The sequence below is a fragment of the Perca fluviatilis genome, chromosome 8 (genome assembly GCF_010015445.1).
Source record: "Perca fluviatilis chromosome 8, GENO_Pfluv_1.0, whole genome shotgun sequence".
Lineage (NCBI taxonomy): Eukaryota > Metazoa > Chordata > Actinopteri > Perciformes > Percidae > Perca > Perca fluviatilis.
The window spans coordinates 4422967-4445329 of NC_053119.1; the positions used below are offsets into that span (position 1 = coordinate 4422967).

General features: G+C 41.3%; 1 protein-coding gene across 2 annotated transcripts; it reads left to right on the plus strand.

Moving 5' to 3' along the window:
- The first annotated feature begins 2252 nt into the window (after positions 1-2252).
- Positions 2253-20807, plus strand: LOC120564260 (troponin I, fast skeletal muscle-like). 2 transcript variants are annotated; one of them, XM_039809117.1, is made up of 7 exons: positions 2253-2344; positions 13995-14030; positions 14723-14759; positions 16118-16246; positions 17761-17850; positions 17978-18154; positions 20595-20807. In XM_039809117.1, exons 2-7 carry the CDS (start codon positions 14020-14022, stop codon positions 20673-20675), a joined length of 525 nt encoding a protein of 174 aa, XP_039665051.1. In that variant the 5' UTR covers positions 2253-2344; positions 13995-14019; the 3' UTR covers positions 20676-20807. The 2 variants fall into 2 exon arrangements, with proteins under 2 accessions (XP_039665051.1, XP_039665053.1); XM_039809119.1 differs by lacking the exon at positions 2253-2344 and adding an exon at positions 8563-8581.
- Positions 20808-22363: the final 1556 nt, after the last annotated feature.

A 22363-nucleotide genomic window follows, 5' to 3' on the forward strand; every position in this document is an offset into this window, starting at 1 on the left:
ACTTCTTCCTACGGCTGCAACTAACGATGACTTTCATTGTGGATTATTGTGTGGATTATTTTCTGGATGAATGGATTGATAAATTGGTCTCTAAAATGTCAGAAAATGGTGAAAAATGTGGATCAGTGTTTCCCCAAAAGCCCAAGATGATGTCCCCAAATGTCTTGTTTTGTCCACAACTCAAAGATATTCACTTTACTGTCCCAGAGGAGTGTTTCGATAAAGACGGAGAGAAATATGTCCCCGAAATATTATAAAAACATAGCCCACGTAACCCTGAAATGAGCTCTGTGAAATTTATTCATCCTGACTTTTAGCATCAAGCACACAAATGTGGCAAACGGAGAAACCGATCTGAGGTAAGTCTCTTTTTATATATATGTTTTTTATTATATAATTTTATTTTCTTTCTTAATGTTAAGTCTTACAAGTTTTCTTTTTACATTTCAGGTATTCAGATGAGTCTGCTGGGCTGCAACGACAGCAACACCGTGAGTTCAACTTATTTATTAAAGGCGTTACCCTACAGTCACATTACTTACAAAACACAGCGACACACAGTGGTGTAGTCTAAGGGCGTTTTCACACATACCTTGTTTGGTCCGGACTTTCGGACTTTTTAGTTTGATCCGAACCAAAATTAAAGGTGTGAAACCTCCCCTGGACCACGGTCCGGATCAAAAGACCAAATTTTGGTCCGACAAAAAGAGGTGGTCTCGGTCCGGACCAAACTGAACCATGGTCCGGTTCGTTGATAGTGTGAAAGCATTTTTTGGATGGTTCGGACTTTTGGACCAAATACAGGAAGCTCTGGCAGGCTCTCCTCGTGTTACAAGACCGGGGAAGCTCCTTTAAGGAACAGCTCGGTGCTTAGTGAGAGAGAGAGAGAGAGAGAGAGAGAGAGAGAGAGAGAGAGAGAGACAGAGAGAGAGAGACAGACACAGAGAGAGAGAGAGAGAGAGAGAGAGAGACGGTGAACGCGCTCAAAGAAGACAGCTGTCGGCTATCAGAGCAGAGAATACATCAGCAGTTTATTTGTTAAGTGGTAGTAAATGTACAGTGGAGGTTTCAGTTTGTCTCTGAATAAATGCTCCAGAAAGAAAGTTCCCGTGTCTTGCTTCTCTACATCACAACAAAACAAAAAGAGCCGCGGCAGTAGGGGAGAGCAGCGGTCAGTTGAATAGCCTAAACTCGGACCCAGAGAGAGGATCCGAGAGGACGGGGAAGCCCGTCAACAAACCAATCAGTTCTAAGTATCTGGAGACGCAGCTCACGTATGTGATGACGGCAGGACGTAGTTTTGTCACGTAGAGATCTTTAGTGCGCTTGCAAAACTGCAGTGTGAAACCAAAACTTACCGGATCAAATGTAGACAATGTAACAAAAACATGAACCTTGGTCCGGACCTTGGTTCAGACTTTCATGTGTGAAAACGCCCTAATGTATTTTAGCGGGTATACTGTTCTACATATGGACCAGAATGGACATATCAATGTGGTGCATCTGGGTCTGCTCCCAGTGTGGGTCAGTGTGGAGGGGCCCAGTTTGGAGATTTTGATGCTAGGGAGTTTGGCAAGCTGGTTTAGCCAAGGCCAAAGGGGAAGAAGGCCAAATTACAGGTGTTGGCCGTCTGAGGGGCATTTGACAGCAAGGGGGGGCCCACTATAAGACTTTGAGTAGTATAATTGTGCTTCAAATAAAAAAATTAATGAACAAACTCCTTATTCTTGTTTAAAATAATTGATATAATATGAATATGAATGTATATGGAGTGTGATTAAAAAGGTGACCTTGAAATTGTGGCGTTAATGGCGACGTAAGGAAAAATTTGGGTGCACCTAAATTTTGTGCTGGTGCACCTAAATAAAAACAAAGTTAGGCGCACCAGTGTGACCAAGGCAAAAAATGTAGTCTGGACTCGAGCCCTGGTCTTTATTAGCTTATTAGCTTTGTAGCAACTCACTTGGCAACGGCTTGAATGTAACAGACATTAATATTAATATCAAAAAGTTACGCTCTAAAGCTGATTAGAAAACGCTGCTGTTGTTTAATGACTTTCCTGCATTCTGTGTGTCAGAAGCTCGATGGCACAGGATAATACAGATAACAATCTCAAAGGGCGGGTTATTTATAATGAGGCAGGCGCAGGAGAGGGGGCAGACGACACTGTACTGTATTTCATGACCTTGCCAGCTCATTGGTTTGACCGGTAATCCACTTCCATAATGAGAAAGTGGAGGATTTAGAGGGCTATCACAGATTGCAATATATACCTTCTGAACGCTTGGCGCGGTCGGGACTCAGCCTGCGTCTCTAACAAGCCGACGACTCCGCTCACGTCTAAGTAAGAACTCTTTCTCTGTGTTTAGTAGATATGTAGAAGAGTATTTCTGGGTGTCTGCATGCACATTGTTTGCACGACGGCAGGTGTGAATGCTTCAGCTTTGTTCAACTCAAACTCGTCAGTAAGAAGTTGTAGGAAAAGTGAAAAATACTTTCATTTTGTTTGAATATCTGCTTTATTATCAGTCAGAGAGATGGGTTTGTAGCGGCAGTAACATGCCAAATGTTCACGGTTTAATGTTTAATGTTTTTTGGGGAATTCTTTAATGGTTTTTGAAGTGTTGTAGCAATGCACACACTTTGTAGTTGATGTTTAATCTTTAGATTACTTTAATGTGCTTTTATTGTACATTTTTGGTTGCTTTTATCAGTACAACTAAAAAACAAACACAGCATAACCACTCAGAATACAATTATTGTATCCTAAATTAAGAATACAATTCCTGTATCCTAAGTCAGTTCTTGTATCCTAAGTTAAGAATACAATTCCTGTATCCTAAGTCAGTTCTTGTATCCTAAATTAAGAATACAATTCCTGTATCCTAAGTCAGTTCTTGTATCCTAAGTTAAGAATACAATTCCTGTATCCTAAGTCAGTTCTTGTATCCTAAATTAAGAATACAATTCCTGTATCCTAAGTTAGTTCTTGTATCCTAAGTTAAGAATACAATTCCTGTATCCTAAGTCAGTTCTTGTATCCTAAATTAAGAATACAATTCCTGTATCCTAAGTCAGTTCTTGTATCCTAAATTAAGAATACAATTCCTGTATCCTAAGTTAGTTCTTGTATCCTAAGTTAAGAATACAGTTCCTGTATCCTAAGTCAGTTCTTGTATCCTAAGTTAAGAATACAATTCCTGTATCCTAAGTCAGTTCCTGTATCCTAAGTTAAGAATACAATTCCTGTATCCTAAGTCAGTTCTTGTATCCTAAGTTAAGAATACAATTCCTGTATCCTAAGTCAGTTCTTGTATCCTAAGTTAAGAATACAATTCCTGTATCCTAAGTCAGTTCTTGTATCCTAAGTTAAGAATACAATTCCTGTATCCTAAGTCAGTTCCTGTATCCTAAGTTAAGAATACAATTCCTGTATCCTAAGTCAGTTCTTGTATCCTAAGTTAAGAATACAGTTCCTGTATCCTAAGTCAGTTCTTGTATCCTAAGTTAAGAATACAATTCCTGTATCCTAAATCAGTTCTTGTATCCTAAATCAGTTCTTGTATCCTAAGTTAAGAATACAGTTCTTGTATCCTAAGTCAGTTCTTGTATCCTAAGTTAAGAATACAGTTCCTGTATCCTAAGTCACTTCTTGTATCCTAAATTAAGAATACAATTCCTGTATCCTAAGTCAGTTCTTGTATCCTAAATTAAGAATACAATTCCTGTATCCTAAGTCACTTCTTGTATCCTAAGTTAAAGATACAATTATTATATCCTGAGTCTTTCGGCAGTAGTTTTTCTAAAATCTGCTTTAGAAACAGCGGGGGCCGCCCGGTGATGTATGGCCTGGTGATAGCGGCACGCTGAAAGACAACACCGCTACAAGGCATGAACTTGAAAGCGGATCCGTCAGTGTTTATCCTGCTGTCAGCACCGAGCGGCTCGCAGGAAAAACCTCGTCTAATCTGCAGCGGCTGCCGACTTCAGTCTCTGTCCTCCCTTAAATCCCAGCGCACCAAATTTAGCCTGTTTTCCTCTTCCAACATTCAGCTGTTAAAGCTTTCTTTTACAAAACCAGATTCCTACAGTAGAGGAGCTTTCTCCACAGATGGTTCTCCGTGCTTTCACCATCCTGAACAACAACGTTCTCCTTAAGACGTATGTCTTCCCTTGAAGGTTTAGCATTTAAAAAAAAATGGCACATTCATGTGTTTATGGGCTGTATCTTTCAGAGAAATAGTGACGATTAAAGTCTTCAGTCTCCCAGTGTAAAGCTCAGTTGTGCAATGTAACTAAGTACAGTTTTGGAGGTACTTTTCTATAACTTTATACTTCTACTCCACTACATCTCGGAGGTAAATGTACTTTTTTTTTTACTCCACTACATTTGTCCGTCAAGATTTAACACGTGAAACATACGATCAGTTTAAAAACATAATTAATTCCTTTTTTTTTTTAAGATTATTTGGGCTTTTATGGCGTTTAATCAACAGGAGAGCTTAAAGAGAGGAAAGGGGAGAGAGAGAGGGGGGGTGACATGCTGCAAAGGGCCACAGGTCGGAGTCGAACCCGAGCCACTGCCAAGGACTCAGCCTACAAGGGGCGCACGCTCTACTGGGTGAGCTAGAGGTCGCCCCAGTAATTAATTCTTATAAAATAAACTAAGTACAGTATATTAAAACTAGCTGTACTTTGACAACGTAAAAATGCGGCCGTACTTTTTACACAAGGAAGACTTTGAATGAAGGACTTTTATACTGGTAACACTTTCCAATAAGGTACAACAAAATAAGTAGTTAATGATTAGTTACTGTTTTTGAAATAGTAACGAATGATTAGTTACCCTTTTTCAGAAGGGTAGTTACTGTTTTTCAGAAGGGTAACGAATGATTAGTTAGCCTTCTGAAAAGCAGGAACTAATCATTAGTTACTCTTCTGAAAAGCAGTAACTAATCATTAGTTACTCTTCTGAAAAACAGTAACTAATCATTCGTTACTCTTCTGAAAAACAGTAACTAATCATTCGTTACTCTTTCAAAAACAGTAACTAATCATTCGTTACTCTTCTGAAAAACAGTAACTAATCATTCGTTACTCTTTCAAAAACAGTAACTAATCATTCGTTACTCTTTCAAAAACAGTAACTAATCATTCGTTACTCTTTCAAAAACAGTAACTAATCATTCGTTACTCTTTCAAAAACAGTAACTAATCATTAACTATCTATTTTGTTGTGTACCTTATTGTAAAGTGTTACCCTTTTACTTGTAATGGAGGATTTTTAAACCGCTTTAACTTGGGTAAAAGGTCCGACTACTTCTTCCTAACGATTACTTTCATTGTGGATTATTAATGTGTGGATTGTTTTCTGGATGAACGGATTAGTTGTGGTCTATAACGTGTTCATAAAATGGTGAAAAATGTGGATCAGAGCCAAGAGGACGTCCTCAAATGTCTCGTTTTGTCCCCAACTCAAACGATATTCAGTTTACTGTCACAGAGGAGAGAAGAAACTAGAACAATAATCACATTTAAAACGCTGGAATCGCACAAGTTTTAACTTTTCTTTCATAAAAAAATGACTCAAACCGATTAATTTGAATTATCAAAATAGTTTGCGATGTATTTAATAGTTGATAGTTGATAACTTCCACCGCTGGATAGAGGTTTATTTTAATGTCTTTAAAAAACAAGTTTCCTATAATAGAGGAGCTTTTCTTTCGGTTTTGGGGACTTTAACAGACCTTTGAGATGCTCTTCCGTTCTGGGTTAACAGTGAATGCCGTTGTAGCCTCTGGTCTGTATTTTTGTCCGTGTGGAGCAGATGAACTGTTCGTGCATCTGAGGTCATCCCGACAGCGAGCTATTTTTGCGATACGCTGTAACGTCTTACTCGTTCAAGGGATGTTCTGTGGTGTTGGGTTACTGCGAACCTGTCCGCCCTGCTGCCCTCCAGAGACAATCACACACACACACACACACACACACACACACACACACACACACACACACACACACACACACACACACACACACACACACACACACACACACACACACACACACACACACACACACACACACACACACACACACACGCCCACACCGCACCATCGCCATACACTCGCTCACTCTCACACACACACACACACACACACACACACACACAAACACACACACTCACATTCTCATGCCCACACACACACTCGCTCACGCACTCACACACGAACACAAACACGCACACACCCACACACGTACACACAAATACAAACAAGAACACGCACACACACACACACACACACACACACACACACAAACAAACACACACACACACTTGCTATACATTCACAGTCAAAATGACACACACACAAACATGAATACGCTCACACACACACGCACACACGAATACAAACAAGAACACGAACACGTACACACACACACACACACACACTCGCACACATTCACACTCACACTGACACACACACGAACATGAATACGCTCTCACACACACACACACACACACACTTGCTCACACACTCACGCACTCGCACACATTCACACTCACACACACACGTACATGAACATACACACACACACACACACAAACATGAATACGCTCACACACTCGCACACGCCACACACACACACACACACACACACACACACACACACACACACACACACACACACACACACACACACACACACACATGCTCACACTCACTTAAGACAAAAATGAGGGCCCAAATCTAACCTAACAGATATTATTCCACCCCCAGAGTAACATAATGGTATGACCGGCAAGTTTCGGGTGTCCTAAAATACATTGTCCCCCCCCCCCCCAGGGCTGTTATTGGTTTACAGATGACGGCCATTTGTTCCCGCGGTTGCTATGTGTTTGGCGGATGCCTGCGCTGCTCGTCAGGCATCTTTTCTTTTAAGACGAGCCCGCTGTCATTTTTTATTTTTTTTTTCTTTCCATAATGAAGATGTTGGGAACAGCTGAGGCGCCAGGAATAGAGTCTTAATCCACTGATCTGTCCCAAGCGGCTCAGGCAGCGACTATCTGGCCTCACGAATGCTTTCGGGAAGATGCTTTAAACTCCTCGAGCCTCGTACTTAAAGGCTCGGTTTACCCTGGTATCTGTTCATGCAAATAGCAGCGCTGGAAGAGTTAAGAGCACTCATTCAGCACACTAATGCACTTAAGAACAGTTTTGAGGTGCTTGTAAGGGCTGCCTCCTCTTCAGGCATGTTCTAGTCTATAAATCGATATTTCATTTCCGGAATTGCTGCAGTGCCGCCACAAATTTCACCGGATGTCCCTCATTTTAGGCCGGATGTCCGTCCCCTTCCTCTGTCTTCGTGTTGGCGTTCTAACCTCCGGTGGATTTATGAGGACTATGGTTAAAGTGATGGTTGGGAGTAATTTCACCCTAGGGTCCTTTGCACCATGACCTCGAGCCAAACACCCCCCCAGAAGCTTTTTTCACCTGGGTCGAACATTGGGAGAGTTAGCGTAGAGTAGCGTTAGCCGCTGAATAGCTTAGCGCAGAGGCTAATGGACCCACGTTTGTATCTTGTACATTACCCCACTAATAATGCCCGAAATGATACAAAGAGGTTATGCTCTCATAAAACGATGGATTGGAAAGTTTGTAAGTACACCAGAAGTTTATGTAAATAACACTTGCCTGCTGGCTTCTGCTCTCTGCTGCTGCTGCTACCAGGCGAGTGCTTAGGGACCGTCTACAAATTACAACACAGAAAAGAGATACAACGAAAATATTTATTAATTTAACTTATTTTTTAAAAAGTGCTGTAGTACAACTAGCAGGAGAGAAGTTATATTTGAGGTAAGTTTGGAGAAACTACCTTATTTAATCATTAAATTAATAAATATGTTTGTCATGGTGCAAAGGACCCTAGGGTGAAATCACTCCGAACCATCACTTTAAATGCTCCTCAGATCTCTGCAGGGTAAATCCAGACAGCTAGCTAGACTATCTGTCCAATCTGAGTTTTCTGTTGCGCGACTAAAACTACTTTTGAACGTACACATGTTCCACCAAAACAAGTTCCTTCCAGAGGCTATTTAGCAGAGGCACAGACAACTCTCCTCTCTCCGTTAACTTGTATCGCGTGAAGGTTTCCTCCTCGTCTATTTCGTCTGCTAGCAAACAACAGAAAAATGCCTAAAAGCTGCTGTGTGGTGATATTCACTTCCAGCAATGTAAATAACCCGTAACTTAAGTTTCTATAAGCTGCTGACCCCAAAAAACTGAGCTTCTATGAAGACAAAGGTGGATACAGAAGTGAGGAATCAGCAGAGAGAATCGGGAGACTGTGGGATCCTGACACTAAGCTAACGTTGGGTCCGACATTACGTTTGTAGCATTTTGTTACAAGTCAAATATCCAAATGTCAGTTTAAGGCTAACTATATGTCTGTAAGTTAAGCTAACGTTGGACATAACGTTAGCTTGGTGTCTTCCCATTCTCTCTGCTGATTCCTCACATCTGTTTCCACTTGTGTCTTCACAGAAGCTCAGTTTTTCGGGTCGGCAGCTTATAAAAACGTAAGTCATGGGTTCTTTACATTGTTGGCAGTTCATATCACCACAGAGAAGTTTTTTAGACATTTTTTTGTTGTTTGCTAGCAGGAGGAAACCTTCACGCGATACAAGTCATTGGAGAGCGGAGATTTCGTTTTCCCCTCCGTTGGGCGTGGCTTTCAGAGTCTCTATTAAATATTTGGTATTAAATGACTCGATACTCGATACCATGGAGGCAATTCGGTCAGTGCCTGTAAAGTTTGAAAGTAAAGTTTTGAAGTTCCGTAGCCTTAATCATGTTAACAAATAGCATATTAGCATGCTAGTGTTAGCATGCTATGTTAGAGACGCTGGAAGGGATTCAGGCATCAGTGTTGGAGGTTTCCTGCCATGAAGAGAGCAGTTGATAAAAGTTGTGACCTGTTGGTTGGTGGCGCTAAAAGAGCAGTCAGAGGATCACCGAAGGATTGTAAATGTCTGGAACTAAATTTAATGCCAATCCGTGCAATAGTTGTGGAGATATTTCACGGCATCACATACTGTCGGACCACAATCCCCCCCCCAGAGCCACGCTGCTAAAAATAGCGGGCTGGTCCTTTAGGGCATTAGCACGGCCTCAGTTACAAAGTTCAGTTCCATTAAATGTCCCGGATTCAACATTGAAGTCTTAAGATAGAAATTACATGATCCAAACGTGAAATGGGAGACAGGTGAGGGATTAGACGGCACAGACGTGACTTCGAATAGTTTGACTCAGAAACAGAACAGTGGAAAGGAAAGATGTGGAGTTTTTACTTTTAACTTTTTTGTGAAACGGCCGCCGCTACGGGACGACATCCGAATACCGACGTCATAAAGATGTGTCTGAGATCGCAAGAAGAAAATGGCTTAAATCACGATGTCAGATTCACTTTGTCCTCTCTGTTTAAAAAGAAGTCGCCAGCCTTGTTAGCTTTCCAGAGGGAGATACCGTCTCTTTGGGGATTTAAATGTGTCCAGAAGTAAAGAACTGATAATGTCGTTCCCAACACAAGTGTTGTAATCGTCCTACAAATACTGTGTTTAATGTGTTGATATTTTTACGGTCTATATGGTTTGATGACAGATTGAGATTTAGTGAGCAGTTTAGCAGCGTCTCTACTGTCATAAACTAAACTCCTCTGGAGTAGATCAGAGAATGATGTTTTTATGTAGCCTGGACGCCAGCCGAACTTAGCCCCGCCCACAACGTTTGAGTTTGGGAAGTTGGGTCTGGACTTGATCCGTTTGTGGAGCAACTATGCTCCAACCAGAGCTTTTCGGACCAATCAAATTGCAAGTGGGCAGGCTTTATACGATGATTTCCGTTTTGTTTGCTGGTTGACATTTCTTCGCCAAAAGGACAAAATCTGACTGCACTGTGTTTAATCAGCTCTAAAAAAATGATTGTTAAAATTACAAAGATCCCTCTTACAGCTTAATACTGATCAAAGTCCTCACAATAAGAGCATTTAAAGGACAGTTCAGATACTTCTGAAGTGTGGTTGTATGCAACGCATTCTCATGAATGGGTTTGTTTGATATCGTACGCAAACAATTCATAAGATGTCCTGTGAAATACGGTTAAGTTTAGCAGTCTTTACGGTTAAGACAACAGGAAACTTTTAGTGCTTTTCCATGAACAGCAGTAGCAGGGTTAAGTAAATAACTGGTTTATGCCAGTTCTCCTCCCATACGCAATGAATTGGAGTAACTCCACCGCCAGTACAGTAGGTGGAAGTTTCATTTCCGAATTTGCGAGTGTCCTTCATTTTAGGCCAGATGTCCGTCCCCTTCCTCTGTCTCTGTGTTGGCGTTCTAACCTCCGGCTGATTTGTGAGGACTATGGTTAACTGCTCCTCAGATCTCTGCAGGGTAAATCCAGACAGCTAGCTAGACTATCTGTCCAATCTGAGGTTTCTGTCGCATGACTAAAACTACTTTTGAACGTACACATGTTCCACCAAAACAAGTCTGTGTCTCAAACCGCACACTTCTGTCAGTACACCGCTAATGTGCACTGACCACTTCCTGCCGTAGCGCCCACTCTGGATGGTTAGTGTCGTCCCAAACGGACCACTTACGTTAAAACACTCACCGGAAATGACGAGCGCGGTCGGCTCGCCTCGCCGCCTCTGAAAATCTGACGAAAATCTCTTAAACTGACCTTTGTTGATCTGAAATGAAGATTCAGGAACTGCACGGCCTATTTCTCTCTTAAAATGTTTTCAGAAACACGTTTCGGTGAACTATTTTAGTAAAATTCGAGATTTTATTATTGTATTCTGAACGAGCCGCCCGTTACGCTCTGTTGTGAAATCCGGGAGAAGCCAGACCCATGTGACGCGTTCGTCCAATCAGCTGCCGGTCCACGTCCCTAGTCCCTCCCTCTTTCCTCTGTGTAGTCAAGATGGCGCCCATTTAGTGCGCGTAGTGTCCATCGTTCCACACTGAACTTTTTGACCGTTTTTAGGGGGACATCCTGGTACTTTCAGTGCACTGACTTTCTGCGTTATCTCCACTATATACTTAAAACTAAGTGCTTGAAGTGTGCAAGTAGGCGCTTTGAGACACATGTTCCTTCCTGAGACTATTTAGCAGAGGCACCGTGGCTCCGTCCGGAGCTTAGCACCGCCCACGACGATTGTGATTGGTTTAAAGATGATGCCGATAAACCAGAGCACGTTTTTCTCCCATCCCGGAATGCCTAGTTTACTAGCCAGTTTTCCAGTTGACTTTTGTCACAATCTTTACAACTTGGAAAGCAAGAAAGAAAAGTGTCTCTTCTTCCGTCCAGAAATGGGTCTTCTTGATAGTACTTGCCATGGCGAAGTCCTCAGTGGGTTTAAAGGTTTGGGAAGTACTGGAGTTCATGCACCGATCCGATACCACGTAATAAAGAGTACAAGAAAGTTCTGTGGCATTCATTATTTGTGTTTGTTCATGAGAGTTTAACCTGAGCCAGACAACAAAGATAGAAATCATTATCACACCCATACAGGGATAGTAGTATACAGCTGTTATACATCATATCACATCCATACAGGGATAGTAGTATACAGCTGTTATACATCATATCACATCCATACAGAGATAGTAGTATACAGCTGTTATACATCATATCACATCCATACAGAGATAGTAGTATACAGCTGTTATACATCATATCACATCCATACAGAGATAGTAGTATACAGCTGTTATACATCATATCACATCCATACAGGGATAGTAGTATACAGCTGTTATATATCATATCACATCCATACAGAGATAGTAGTATACAGCTGTTATATATCATACCACATCCATACAGGGATAGTAGTATACAGCTGTTATACATCATATCACATCCATACAGGGATAGTAGTATACAGCTGTTATATATCATATCACATCCATACAGGGATAGTAGTATACAGCTGTTATACATCATATCACATCCATACAGGGATAGTAGTATACAGCTGTTATACATCATATCACATCCATACAGGGATATAGTATACAGCTGTTATACATCATACCACATCCATACAGGGATAGTAGTATACAGCTGTTATACATCATATCACATCCATACAGGGATAGTAGTATACAGCTGTAATCATATACATCCAAAAGATAGTGCGTTACCTTATACATCATATCACATCCATACAGGGATAGTAGTATACAGCTGTTATACATCATATCACATCCATACAGGGATAGTAGTATACAGCTGTTATACATCATATCACATCCATACAGAGATAGTAGTATACAGCTGTTATACATCATATCACATCCATACAGGGATAGTAGTATACAGCTGTTATACATCATATCACATCCATACAGGGATAGTAGTATACAGCTGTTATACATCATATCACATCCATACAGGGATAGTAGTATACAGCTGTTATACATCATATCACATCCATACAGGGATAGTAGTATACAGCTGTTATACATCATATCACATCCATACAGGGATAGTAGTATACAGCTGTTATACATCATATCACATCCATACAGAGATAGTAGTATACAGCTGTTATACATCATATCACATCCATACAGGGATAGTAGTATACAGCTGTTATACATCATATCACATCCATACAGGAGAGTAGTATACAGCTGTTATACATCATATCACATCCATACAGGGATAGTAGTATACAGCTGTTATACATCATATCACATCCATACAGGGATAGTAGTATACAGCTGTTATACATCATATCACATCCATACAGGGATAGTAGTATACAGCTGTTATACATCATATCACATCCATACAGAGATAGTAGTATACAGCTGTTATATATCATATCACATCCATACAGGGATGGTAGTATACAGCTGTTAAAACATAATAAAATATATGACACACTGGTATCGGATCGGTACTCGGTATCAGTATAGTTCAGGTATCGGAATCGGTATCGGGAAGCAAAAAATGGTATCGGGCCATCTCTAGTTATAACGGAGCATGTGCAGAAGCGTAACATGAGCTTACCCCGCTTAAGGTGTGAATACCCTGCTTACTAAAGGAGTTCTCTAGCTCTGTTAACCGGGATATGAGAACTTATATGACATTGAGAAACCGGGGTATTGCCTTATATATTTGTGAACGTCTGCACATTGGGGGCTGACCCAGAGTTTCTGTTGTGAAGTCAGTGTATATGAAATGTATTGTCTGTTTTGTCCATCTTGCCGTCTTGGCTTAGCCTAGAAATCTAGACGCACCTAGATCCTGGGTCAGTCTAGGCACTCTCCGTTGGCTTGCGTGCTGGAAAAACCAAACTCTGGTCAGGCCAATCACATCGTGTATAGAGTCGGTGGGCGGGGCTTATGGCTGCTGCTGCTGCTGGTGAACAGAGGTCTTCTGAAGACTTGGAGTTCAGCTTTTCTTTGAGAAAAGAACAAAGAACGGCTCTGAAGTCATTCTTAAAAAAGGAAGATGTGTTCGGAGTTTTTGCCGACCGGATGCGGCAAAAGTTTAATCTATCAACCAGCTTCGCTACCTTCTTCGTTGCTCTGATTGGTTGGAGCGCCATCCTATTGGGTGCAGAGGGAATTTGAAAGACAACCGTTTGTCCCGCCCCTCCGATTGAGCCCTGACCAATGGTGAGTTCCCAGACCTCAACATCTGTATGTGGGTCTGGCTGGTCAGGCTAGTCTTGGCTACGTATTGGTCGTAATGTCCTGTCTCTCTTGTATTGTTGGTGAAACCGAAGAAAAATGTTCACATCTGTGGACAATAAAGTTTTTTGTAAACGCAGTATGACAGACGGGGAGTTGTGTAAATATTTTGTGTCAGTTAGAGTTGACAAGTTTAGCTGAAGTGTGATTGATGTTTTTATCACACATAAAAATGTACAAATGTCATTTTAATGCTGTCTCTTCTGTTTGTTTGTTTTATCAGATAACGTCAGGATCCAGCTGCCAAGATGGCCGACGAGTAAGTTGATAAGTCTATTTTTTTATTCAGTTATTTTAGACGGCAGAATGTCTTTTACACTCGTTAACAGATTTCCACATTTGGAGGAGATTTAGGCCAAGAAACATTTTTTTTAAAGGATAAAATACTTAATTTTTTGTACATTTCTAAACTATTTTCTCATTAACAAAGTGTGAAAGAAGTTTTTTGTCAGTGTGTTGGCATTTGTTCCTATTTTACGGGACATTTGATTATTTATTTTTTGCCTTGTGTTGTCTTCCTGGGTCTGTTTTGCCTGTTTTATAAAGCATAAAGTATACATCTTCTAAGCCAACTTCATATCACAGCTAGTTTTACACTTATGTTAGTAATTCATGTTCAATAAACCTCATTTATATTAAATTACGCCTAATTTTGAGTTAAAAAACCCCAGAAATTATGAATTACTTTAGCTAATAATTAAGATCAGAGGAACGTATGTTGATGCATAACCACAACAGTTTCGTGTATGGAACTATCCAAGTTATTTTTGGGCAATCTGGTTGAAAGAAACTCATATTTTTGATACAGAAACAACACAAGGGTTAAACAGTTTTGCCATCACCATATGATTCTAATAGAACACAACAAATAATCATAATAACAGATTTATGGACTTATTTATAACCTAACGGGCCAAATGTCTGATCCATGTCTCGTGTTTTCACCTGCAGGAAAAGACTGTCTGCGAGGCGCAAGCACACTCTGAAAGTAAGACATGAGTACATTTTTATTCTTTACAAAGATACTGTTTTTAAAATTTTAGCTGAAAATAAAATGTGCAATCTGGGTAGAATTAAGTGCAATATGAGGGGGAGGATGTGCAGTGAGTGTGGGGGAAGGTAGGGGGGTAGTTTATTGAATGCATTTGGATGAGATGATGCTGGGTTTCCCCTGCTATTGTAAGGTTTTGGGCAGCGGCTAAACCGAATGAATGTAACTAAAAGACTTTTCTCAGATCTAATGATTGTAGTTGGACTTCTTTAGCTTTAAGTTTTGTCCTTAAGCTTTTTGTGTTTTATTTAGTATTATCTGCTCTTGCTTTTGCAACGTTTTAGACACCGATATGGTGATAGTAATGGCCCAAAATGATGTGATAAAGAGACGCAAAACTACCACAAAGAGACACAATATGGCTACGTTCACACAAGTCTTAATGCTTAATTCTGATTTTTTTGCTCAGATCTTATTTATTGTTTGGTTGTTCACATGACCTTTTAAAATGTGGCCTATATCAGATTCCAGTGTGAACAGTTTGCGGTTTCGAACTGACCCGCATGCGCAAAAGACCAATAACAATGACATCAGACGCAGCACGCTGTCGCACTAAAGTTAGGGAGGTTATGGAGGAAGTCAGCATTCTCGCTTTTATGTCAAAATGTTTGTGTAATGGCAGCCGTAACATTAATGAGCAGGCGCTGAGGATGAGAAGAATGAAGAGAAAGAGACAAATTGGCTATTTTGGCCTTTTGCGGAGTTATGGCTGCAAATTCACTCCAGAGGTCTGAGTGGATGCAGAGACGAGGCCAGGAGTGGTGGGACTGCGTTGTGAATAGCTTCACAGAGACGCAGTTTATTCAAAACTTTCAGATGTCCAGGGCAACTTTTGATTATCTCTGTCAGATTGACGTAAAAATCGCATCAAATCCACCTCGGTTGTTCACACTGCGGCCGCATTGAAAGAAATCAGACCTGGGTCTGACTCAGGACCTTTAAAAAAATCTGATCTGGGCAAGATTTGAGTGTTCACACTACTTCTGAAGTAGTCTGACCTGGTCACTTGACCCCAAAAAAATTTAGGGCACTTTTGCCTGCAGTTTGAACTTGGCCTATGTTTGGGGAAATTGCATTTTTTTGTAAATTGAAAAACTTTACATTTTCTTAAGGAAGGACGCCTTAATCCCCCACCAAATACGTGCACCTAAGTCTTCCACAAAGCCAGGGAAAACACTGAATGTATGCTTATGTTTTATGCATGTCGATGTGCGATGCATCACCATTTTAGTTCTCTTCGCTTCCCACGACTATAGGAGGAATTAAAGGCTTATCTTACCTCATGTCATCCACAGGGCTGTATGCTAATGGTGGGAACTAATTTATTGGAAGCCGAAGCAACAATGAAGACTGAGGAAAGGGAGAAGTTCCTGGCGGAGAAATGTCCTCCTCTGGAGCTGCCGTACTCCAAGGACGAGCTCATGGTGAGAAAGAAACAGGACCGGCCTGTCCCGGCTCGGCCCGGGATAAGTCTCGCATTGCCGGCCCTTTTTTCTAGGAGTTTCTTTTTCTGGAGTATGGTCTGGCTGCACCGTTAATCTATTCTGGGATAGGGGCTGAGGGTGGGGGGGGATGCTCTGGCTTGTTTGTATTTCTTTACCACTGTAGACTTAGAGCTGTATAGTAACGAAGTAGAACTACTTCACTACTCTACTTAACTACCAAAAGGCTGTATCTGTACTCTACTGGAGTATTATGTTTTTCTCCTACTTTCACTTTTACTTACATACTACATATTTTAGTACATATTTTCGATGAGTTTAATACTTTTACTCCGATAGATTTTTTATGTGCTGCATAGTTACTCGTTACCTCACGCTACGGAGACTGTGGGGGTTACAGTGTGTGTAGTTAGGGCTACGTTAGTTACGTACGCTAATTAAAAATCAAAAAATGTTGAATACTTTAGTACTTCTACTTAAGTGTGGTGCTTAAAGAGCACTTCAACTTCTACTCAAGTCACTTTTTTGATAGAGCACTTGTACTTTTACTCAAGTCTGGGTCTCTAGTACTTTATACACCTCTGCGTAGACTACACCACTGGAAGATGGGTCTCCACTTCCTCCCACTGTACAAAAGTGAAGCCAAAATATCCAATGGATGTATTAACTACAAAGTAGGATACCAGATCACAAAATGGCGCCTATTCAGTTCAATGGAGTTGCTTGCCTGCAGCATACGCAAAATAAAGTGTCTAAGGCCGGTTACACGCTGCCTGCGTGGCGTGAGCGTGGCGTTTCTGTTGCGTGGCGGCTACGTGGCGTTTTCTACGTCTTTACACACCAGAAACGTGTCTGACGCGGCGCTGCTGCTGCTGCTAGCCTCGTCTGGACACATGGATGTTTCCCATAAACATAAACATATTCTGATCTGATTACAGCAAAGACAACATCGGCAGTATTGACGGAAAAATAGGCTCCAGAATATTTCCTTCTGGATTGACAGGTGCAATATTAGAAAATCATTTTTTTTTCTCATTTTATTACATTTATATCAAAACCTCGAGACTTTCAAACATCAACATGTCATTTATTAATATGTATTAGTGTCTAAAAGACATATAAACATCTTTTCCTATTCTATTTTGCGTGAAAAATAGTCGTCTGTTCTATTTTTAGCATGCACGCGTTTTCGGCGCGACTTGAGCCGCGCCTGAGACGTGCGTGTCATGCAGGCAGTGTGCACGCTCTAACCTGTTAACATGGGAGCCGAAATACAAACAGACACGGTGTGTAACCGGCCTAAGCTTCCGGGTTTACTTCCGTGATATGCGGCCTGCTGAATATGCGCAGTAAACTTTACATCGTGGCGATGTCACAGGTCTTTAAATCGCTTTTCTACAAATTGCAAATTCAGAATAGAATGTCTTATCTTATTCCTCTGTTGCTCAGAGGGATCTTTGTCTCTTTCTTTTCTGAACTTTCACTTTTCTCTTCAGGAACTTGTCAAGACGCTCCATCAGCAGATTAACATGAGTGAGGAGGAGAGATACTGCATAGAGTTCAAACTCAACATGGTGCTGAATGAGGTGAGAAAATTATTGAGAAAACTATTACGTACATACAAGTAGGCGAAGAACTACCATAGTGTGTGTGCGTATAAGATCATTTGACCTATAATAAAAGTCTGTACTTCTGTCCTAAATCCTCCTGAAGGTCAGAGATCTCAACATTAAGATTGTGGATATGAGGGGAAAGTTCAAGAGACCCCGTCTGAAGAAAGTGCGTATGTCGGCCGACGCCATGCTGAAGGCTCTGCTGGGCTCCAAGCACACGGTCAACATGGACCTCAGGGCCAACCTGAAGCAGGTCAAGAAGGAGGTCAAAGAGGAGGTGAGCTGCTACCTGGTTCATCTCGACTTCAGTCTAAATACCAACATCAATATTCTGCCCACTCGTTTGTCATCTCGGTTTCTTAAACCTGCTTTACATTAGCTTTAACTTTAAAGGGATTCACGACGAGACAAAACAGTTTTAGAACGTCGTAGAGAAAAGTTTCAGCGGTCTGAACCGGCCAGTCTCAGCTCGACTCAAACCAGCTGGTGGTGTCGCTGCGACTCAGCTGGTGGAGTCTCCAGAGGCTGGTTTTACAACGTAAGAGACGTCTCCTGATTCAACAGCCAATAGAGAAGTCAGCTGGTGGAGTCTCCAGAGGCTGGTTTTACAATGTAAGAGACGTCTCCTGATTCAACAGCCAATAGAGAAGTCAGCTGGTCTAGTCTCCAGAGGCTGGTTTTAGACCGTAAGAGACGTCTCCTGATTCAACAGCCAATAGAGAAGTCAGCTGGTGGAGTCTCCAGAGGCTGGTTTTAGACCGTAAGAGACGTCTCCTGTTTCAACAGCCAATAGAGAAGTCAGCTGGTGGAGTCTCCAGAGGCTGGTTTTAGACCGTAAGAGACGTCTCCTGATTCAACAGCCAATAGAAAAGTCAGCTGGTCTAGTCTCCAGAGGCTGGTTTTACAACGTAAGAGACGTCTCCTGATTCAACAGCCAATAGAGAAGTCAGCTGGTGGAGTCAGAGGCTGGTTTTAGACCGTAAGAGACGTCTCCTGATTCAACAGCCAATAGAGAAGTCAGCTGGTCTAGTCTCCAGATGCTGGTTTTAGACCGTAAGAGACGTCTCCTGATTCAACAGCCAATAGAGAAGTCAGCTGGTCTAGTCTCCAGAGGCTGTTTTTAGACCGTAAGAGACGTCTCCTGTTTCAACAGCCAATAGAGAAGTCAGCTGGTCTAGTCTCCAGATGCTGGTTTTAGATCGTAAGAGACGTCTCCTGATTCAACAGCCAATAGAGAAGTCAGCTGGTGGAGTCTCCAGAGGCTGGTTTTAGACCGTAAGAGACGTCTCCTGTTTCAACAGCCAGTAGAGAAGTCAGCTGGTCTAGTCTCCAGAGGCTGGTTTTAGACCGTAAGAGACGTCTCCTGATTCAACAGCCAATAGAGAAGTCAGCTGGTGGAGTCTCCAGAGGCTGGTTTTATAACGTAAGAGACGTCTCCTGATTCAACAGCCAATAGAGAAGTCAGCTGGTCTAGTCTCCAGAGGCTGGTTTTAGACCGTATGAGACGTCTCCTGATTCAACAGCCAGTAGAGAAGTCAGCTGGTCTAGTCTCCAGAGGCTGGTTTTAGACCGTAAGAGACGTCTCCTGTTTCAACAGCCAGTAGAGAAGTCAGCTGGTCTAGTCTCCAGAGGCTGGTTTTAGACCGTAAGAGACGTCTCCTGATTCAACAGCCAATAGAGAAGTCAGCTGGTGGAGTCTCCAGAGGCTGGTTTTATAACGTAAGAGACGTCTCCTGATTCAACAGCCAATAGAGAAGTCAGCTGGTCTAGTCTCCAGAGGCTGGTTTTAGACCGTATGAGACGTCTCCTGATTCAACAGCCAATAGAGAAGTCAGCTGGTCTAGTCTCCAGAGGCTGGTTTTAGACCGTAAGAGACGTCTCCTGATTCAACAGCCAATAGAGAAGTCAGCTGGTGGAGTCTCCAGAGGCTGGTTTTAGACCGTATGAGACGTCTCCTGATTCAACAGCCAATAGAGAAGTCAGCTGGTCTAGTCTCCAGAGGCTGGTTTTAGACCGTATGAGACGTCTCCTGTTTCAACAGCCAATAGAGAAGATACAGCTACAATAAAATGATCCATAATCCATTTTATTTCTGTTACAAACTGTTAACAGAGGCTCAACGTGCGCCCGCAAGCATGTACGGTGGAGCGAGTAGAGAGTGACTGAAGAGAGGGAGCACCAAGGACAAAGCCGTGAATCAGAGAACTAAAACGTGTTTTCGCCAATTCATCACTAGAAATGTAACTGTAGCTCATGTATTTCACTATCACTAACTCAAAAAGGCAACAAAAACCTCAGAAAAACTGTGCAAAACCTCCAGAAAGGCAACAAACGTTAAAGTAAATTGTTAAAAAAAAACTCAAAAAAATACTTTTAAAAAGCCGCAAAAATCTAAAAAAAAGCAACAATAACTTCGGAAAAATTTATTGATTATTGTTGTAATCAAAACACCCCCGGAAATTACGCCTATGTGGCTGAGAGAGTGTATACAGTGGCCAACTTGGGATCAAATTTGACCGCTATGCAAAATTAAACCCGAGGAATTCAATTTGTATTTCCTGAGAAAGTTTAGTGGCCAATGTGGCAGTGATGATTTATTGATGCACCTGTCAAAAATAAAGCTTGTTACCATTTGGCTGTTGGTAATATCTGAATTTATATTCATCATTTTACTTGTCATTACTTTTAACCAAATGAAATATGGTCTGTGTTCACAGGACAAGCAGCTGCGCGACGTGGGAGACTGGCGTAAGAACATTGAAGACAAGTCTGATAGGAAGAAGATGTTTGATAGTTAATCTGTCATCGATCGTTAGGCTCAAACGAGTGCTTTTCACGAAACAGAATTCGGATCTAATGTCTTTGTAACTGAAGAGTTTTATTCCAACGTGCTGCATATCCAACGTCAACGTAACCCTTTTATTGAACGAGATAAAACACATGACTGCCGTGGATATTATACTGATAAACAGTGTGAATACCTTGGATACTACTATCAACTAAAGGTACACACCTTAAGAAAGACAAGTGTGTTTTAACCCTAGTGTTGTCTTCCCGTTGACCGTGAACTTGTCGTCCATCCAGGTCAAAAGTTAATTTGAATTTTTGGTGCTTTTTCCAGCGTTTTTTGGCTTTTCATTTATGCTTTTGATACTTTTTAAAACGTGTTTGTCACTTTTTTCAATGTTTTATTTTTAAATTCATGGTCAAAAAAACCTAATTCATATGACATTATACTTTAATTTTTGAGTTAAAAAAGCAGAAATTATGAATAATTTTGACTAATAGTTAAGATCAGAGGATGTTGAGTGAATCACAGACTAGTTTATGTCAAAGTTTAGTCAGGATACTGTTTTAAAACCATTTAAACGTAAAAGTAATCATTAATTTTACGTGCAAAGATCGTTATGTACATCGTTAATGTACATCCATGCATCCAGGTTATTTTGGTTCAAAGAAAGCCATATTTCTGATATAAAGACTTTGAAAATGGGTCAAATTTGAACTGAGGACAACACAAGGGTTAAGTTTCTAGTGTGGTACAGTAAGTGATGAGCGATAATGTCCTCAGTTGGTTTGCAGGATTTTAAAAGTGATTATGGCTGACTCTTTTATTTTGGCTATTCATGAAGAAACAGTTCGCACATCCAACAATTCTTCGATGCAGGTGTATCGGAAAATATCACTAGACTTCATTAGACTTCAAAAAGGACCATTTACTGAAAATCTAAAGGCGCTGACACACCAACCCGATTATTGGCCGTCGGACAGTCTGGCGAGGTCGGTGACTCGAGTCTGTTCGGTGTGTGATGTGCCGTCGTCAGATGGAAGAGCCGTCTTTAATTTGGGCCGATTTGACTTGTTGAATCTTTCAAACTGACCTTTGTCGATCTGAAATGAAGACAGATTCAGCAACTGCACGGCCTATTTCTCTCTTAAAATGTTTTCAGAAACTTGTTTGAAGTCAAGTCAGCTTTATTGTCAGATGTGCTATACATAGCTAGACATAGACATAGAATAAACAATCAACAATTTAACATGACATAAAAATAAACAGTGTTTAATAAAAGAAAACCGTTTTGGTGAACTATTTTCGTAAAATATGAGATCGAATTCCGAACGAGCCGTCATGATGGTCTGGCTTTGACATTCGGGAGAAGCCAGACCCACGTGATGCGCTCGTCATTTCCGGATTTAAATTTTTTGGGCGACAAAACAGATTAGCGGCGCCTGCTGTTACGGAGACGTATTACGTCTCGCACACGCGCAGAACGTACGCTCAAGTCGGCGTCGCTTCGGTGTGTTCCGAGGCACTTTTTGGACCGACAGGAGCCGAAGTCTGACTGGCTTTGTTGGTGTGTCAGAGACTTAAGGTTTCGGTCCCTCTGGACCTTCGTCAAGAGTATTTTCCTTTTTATCGAAGGTCCAGAAGGACCGAAACGTTTCCCCAGTAAATGGTGATGCTCTAGCAAGACCATGTGCAGGA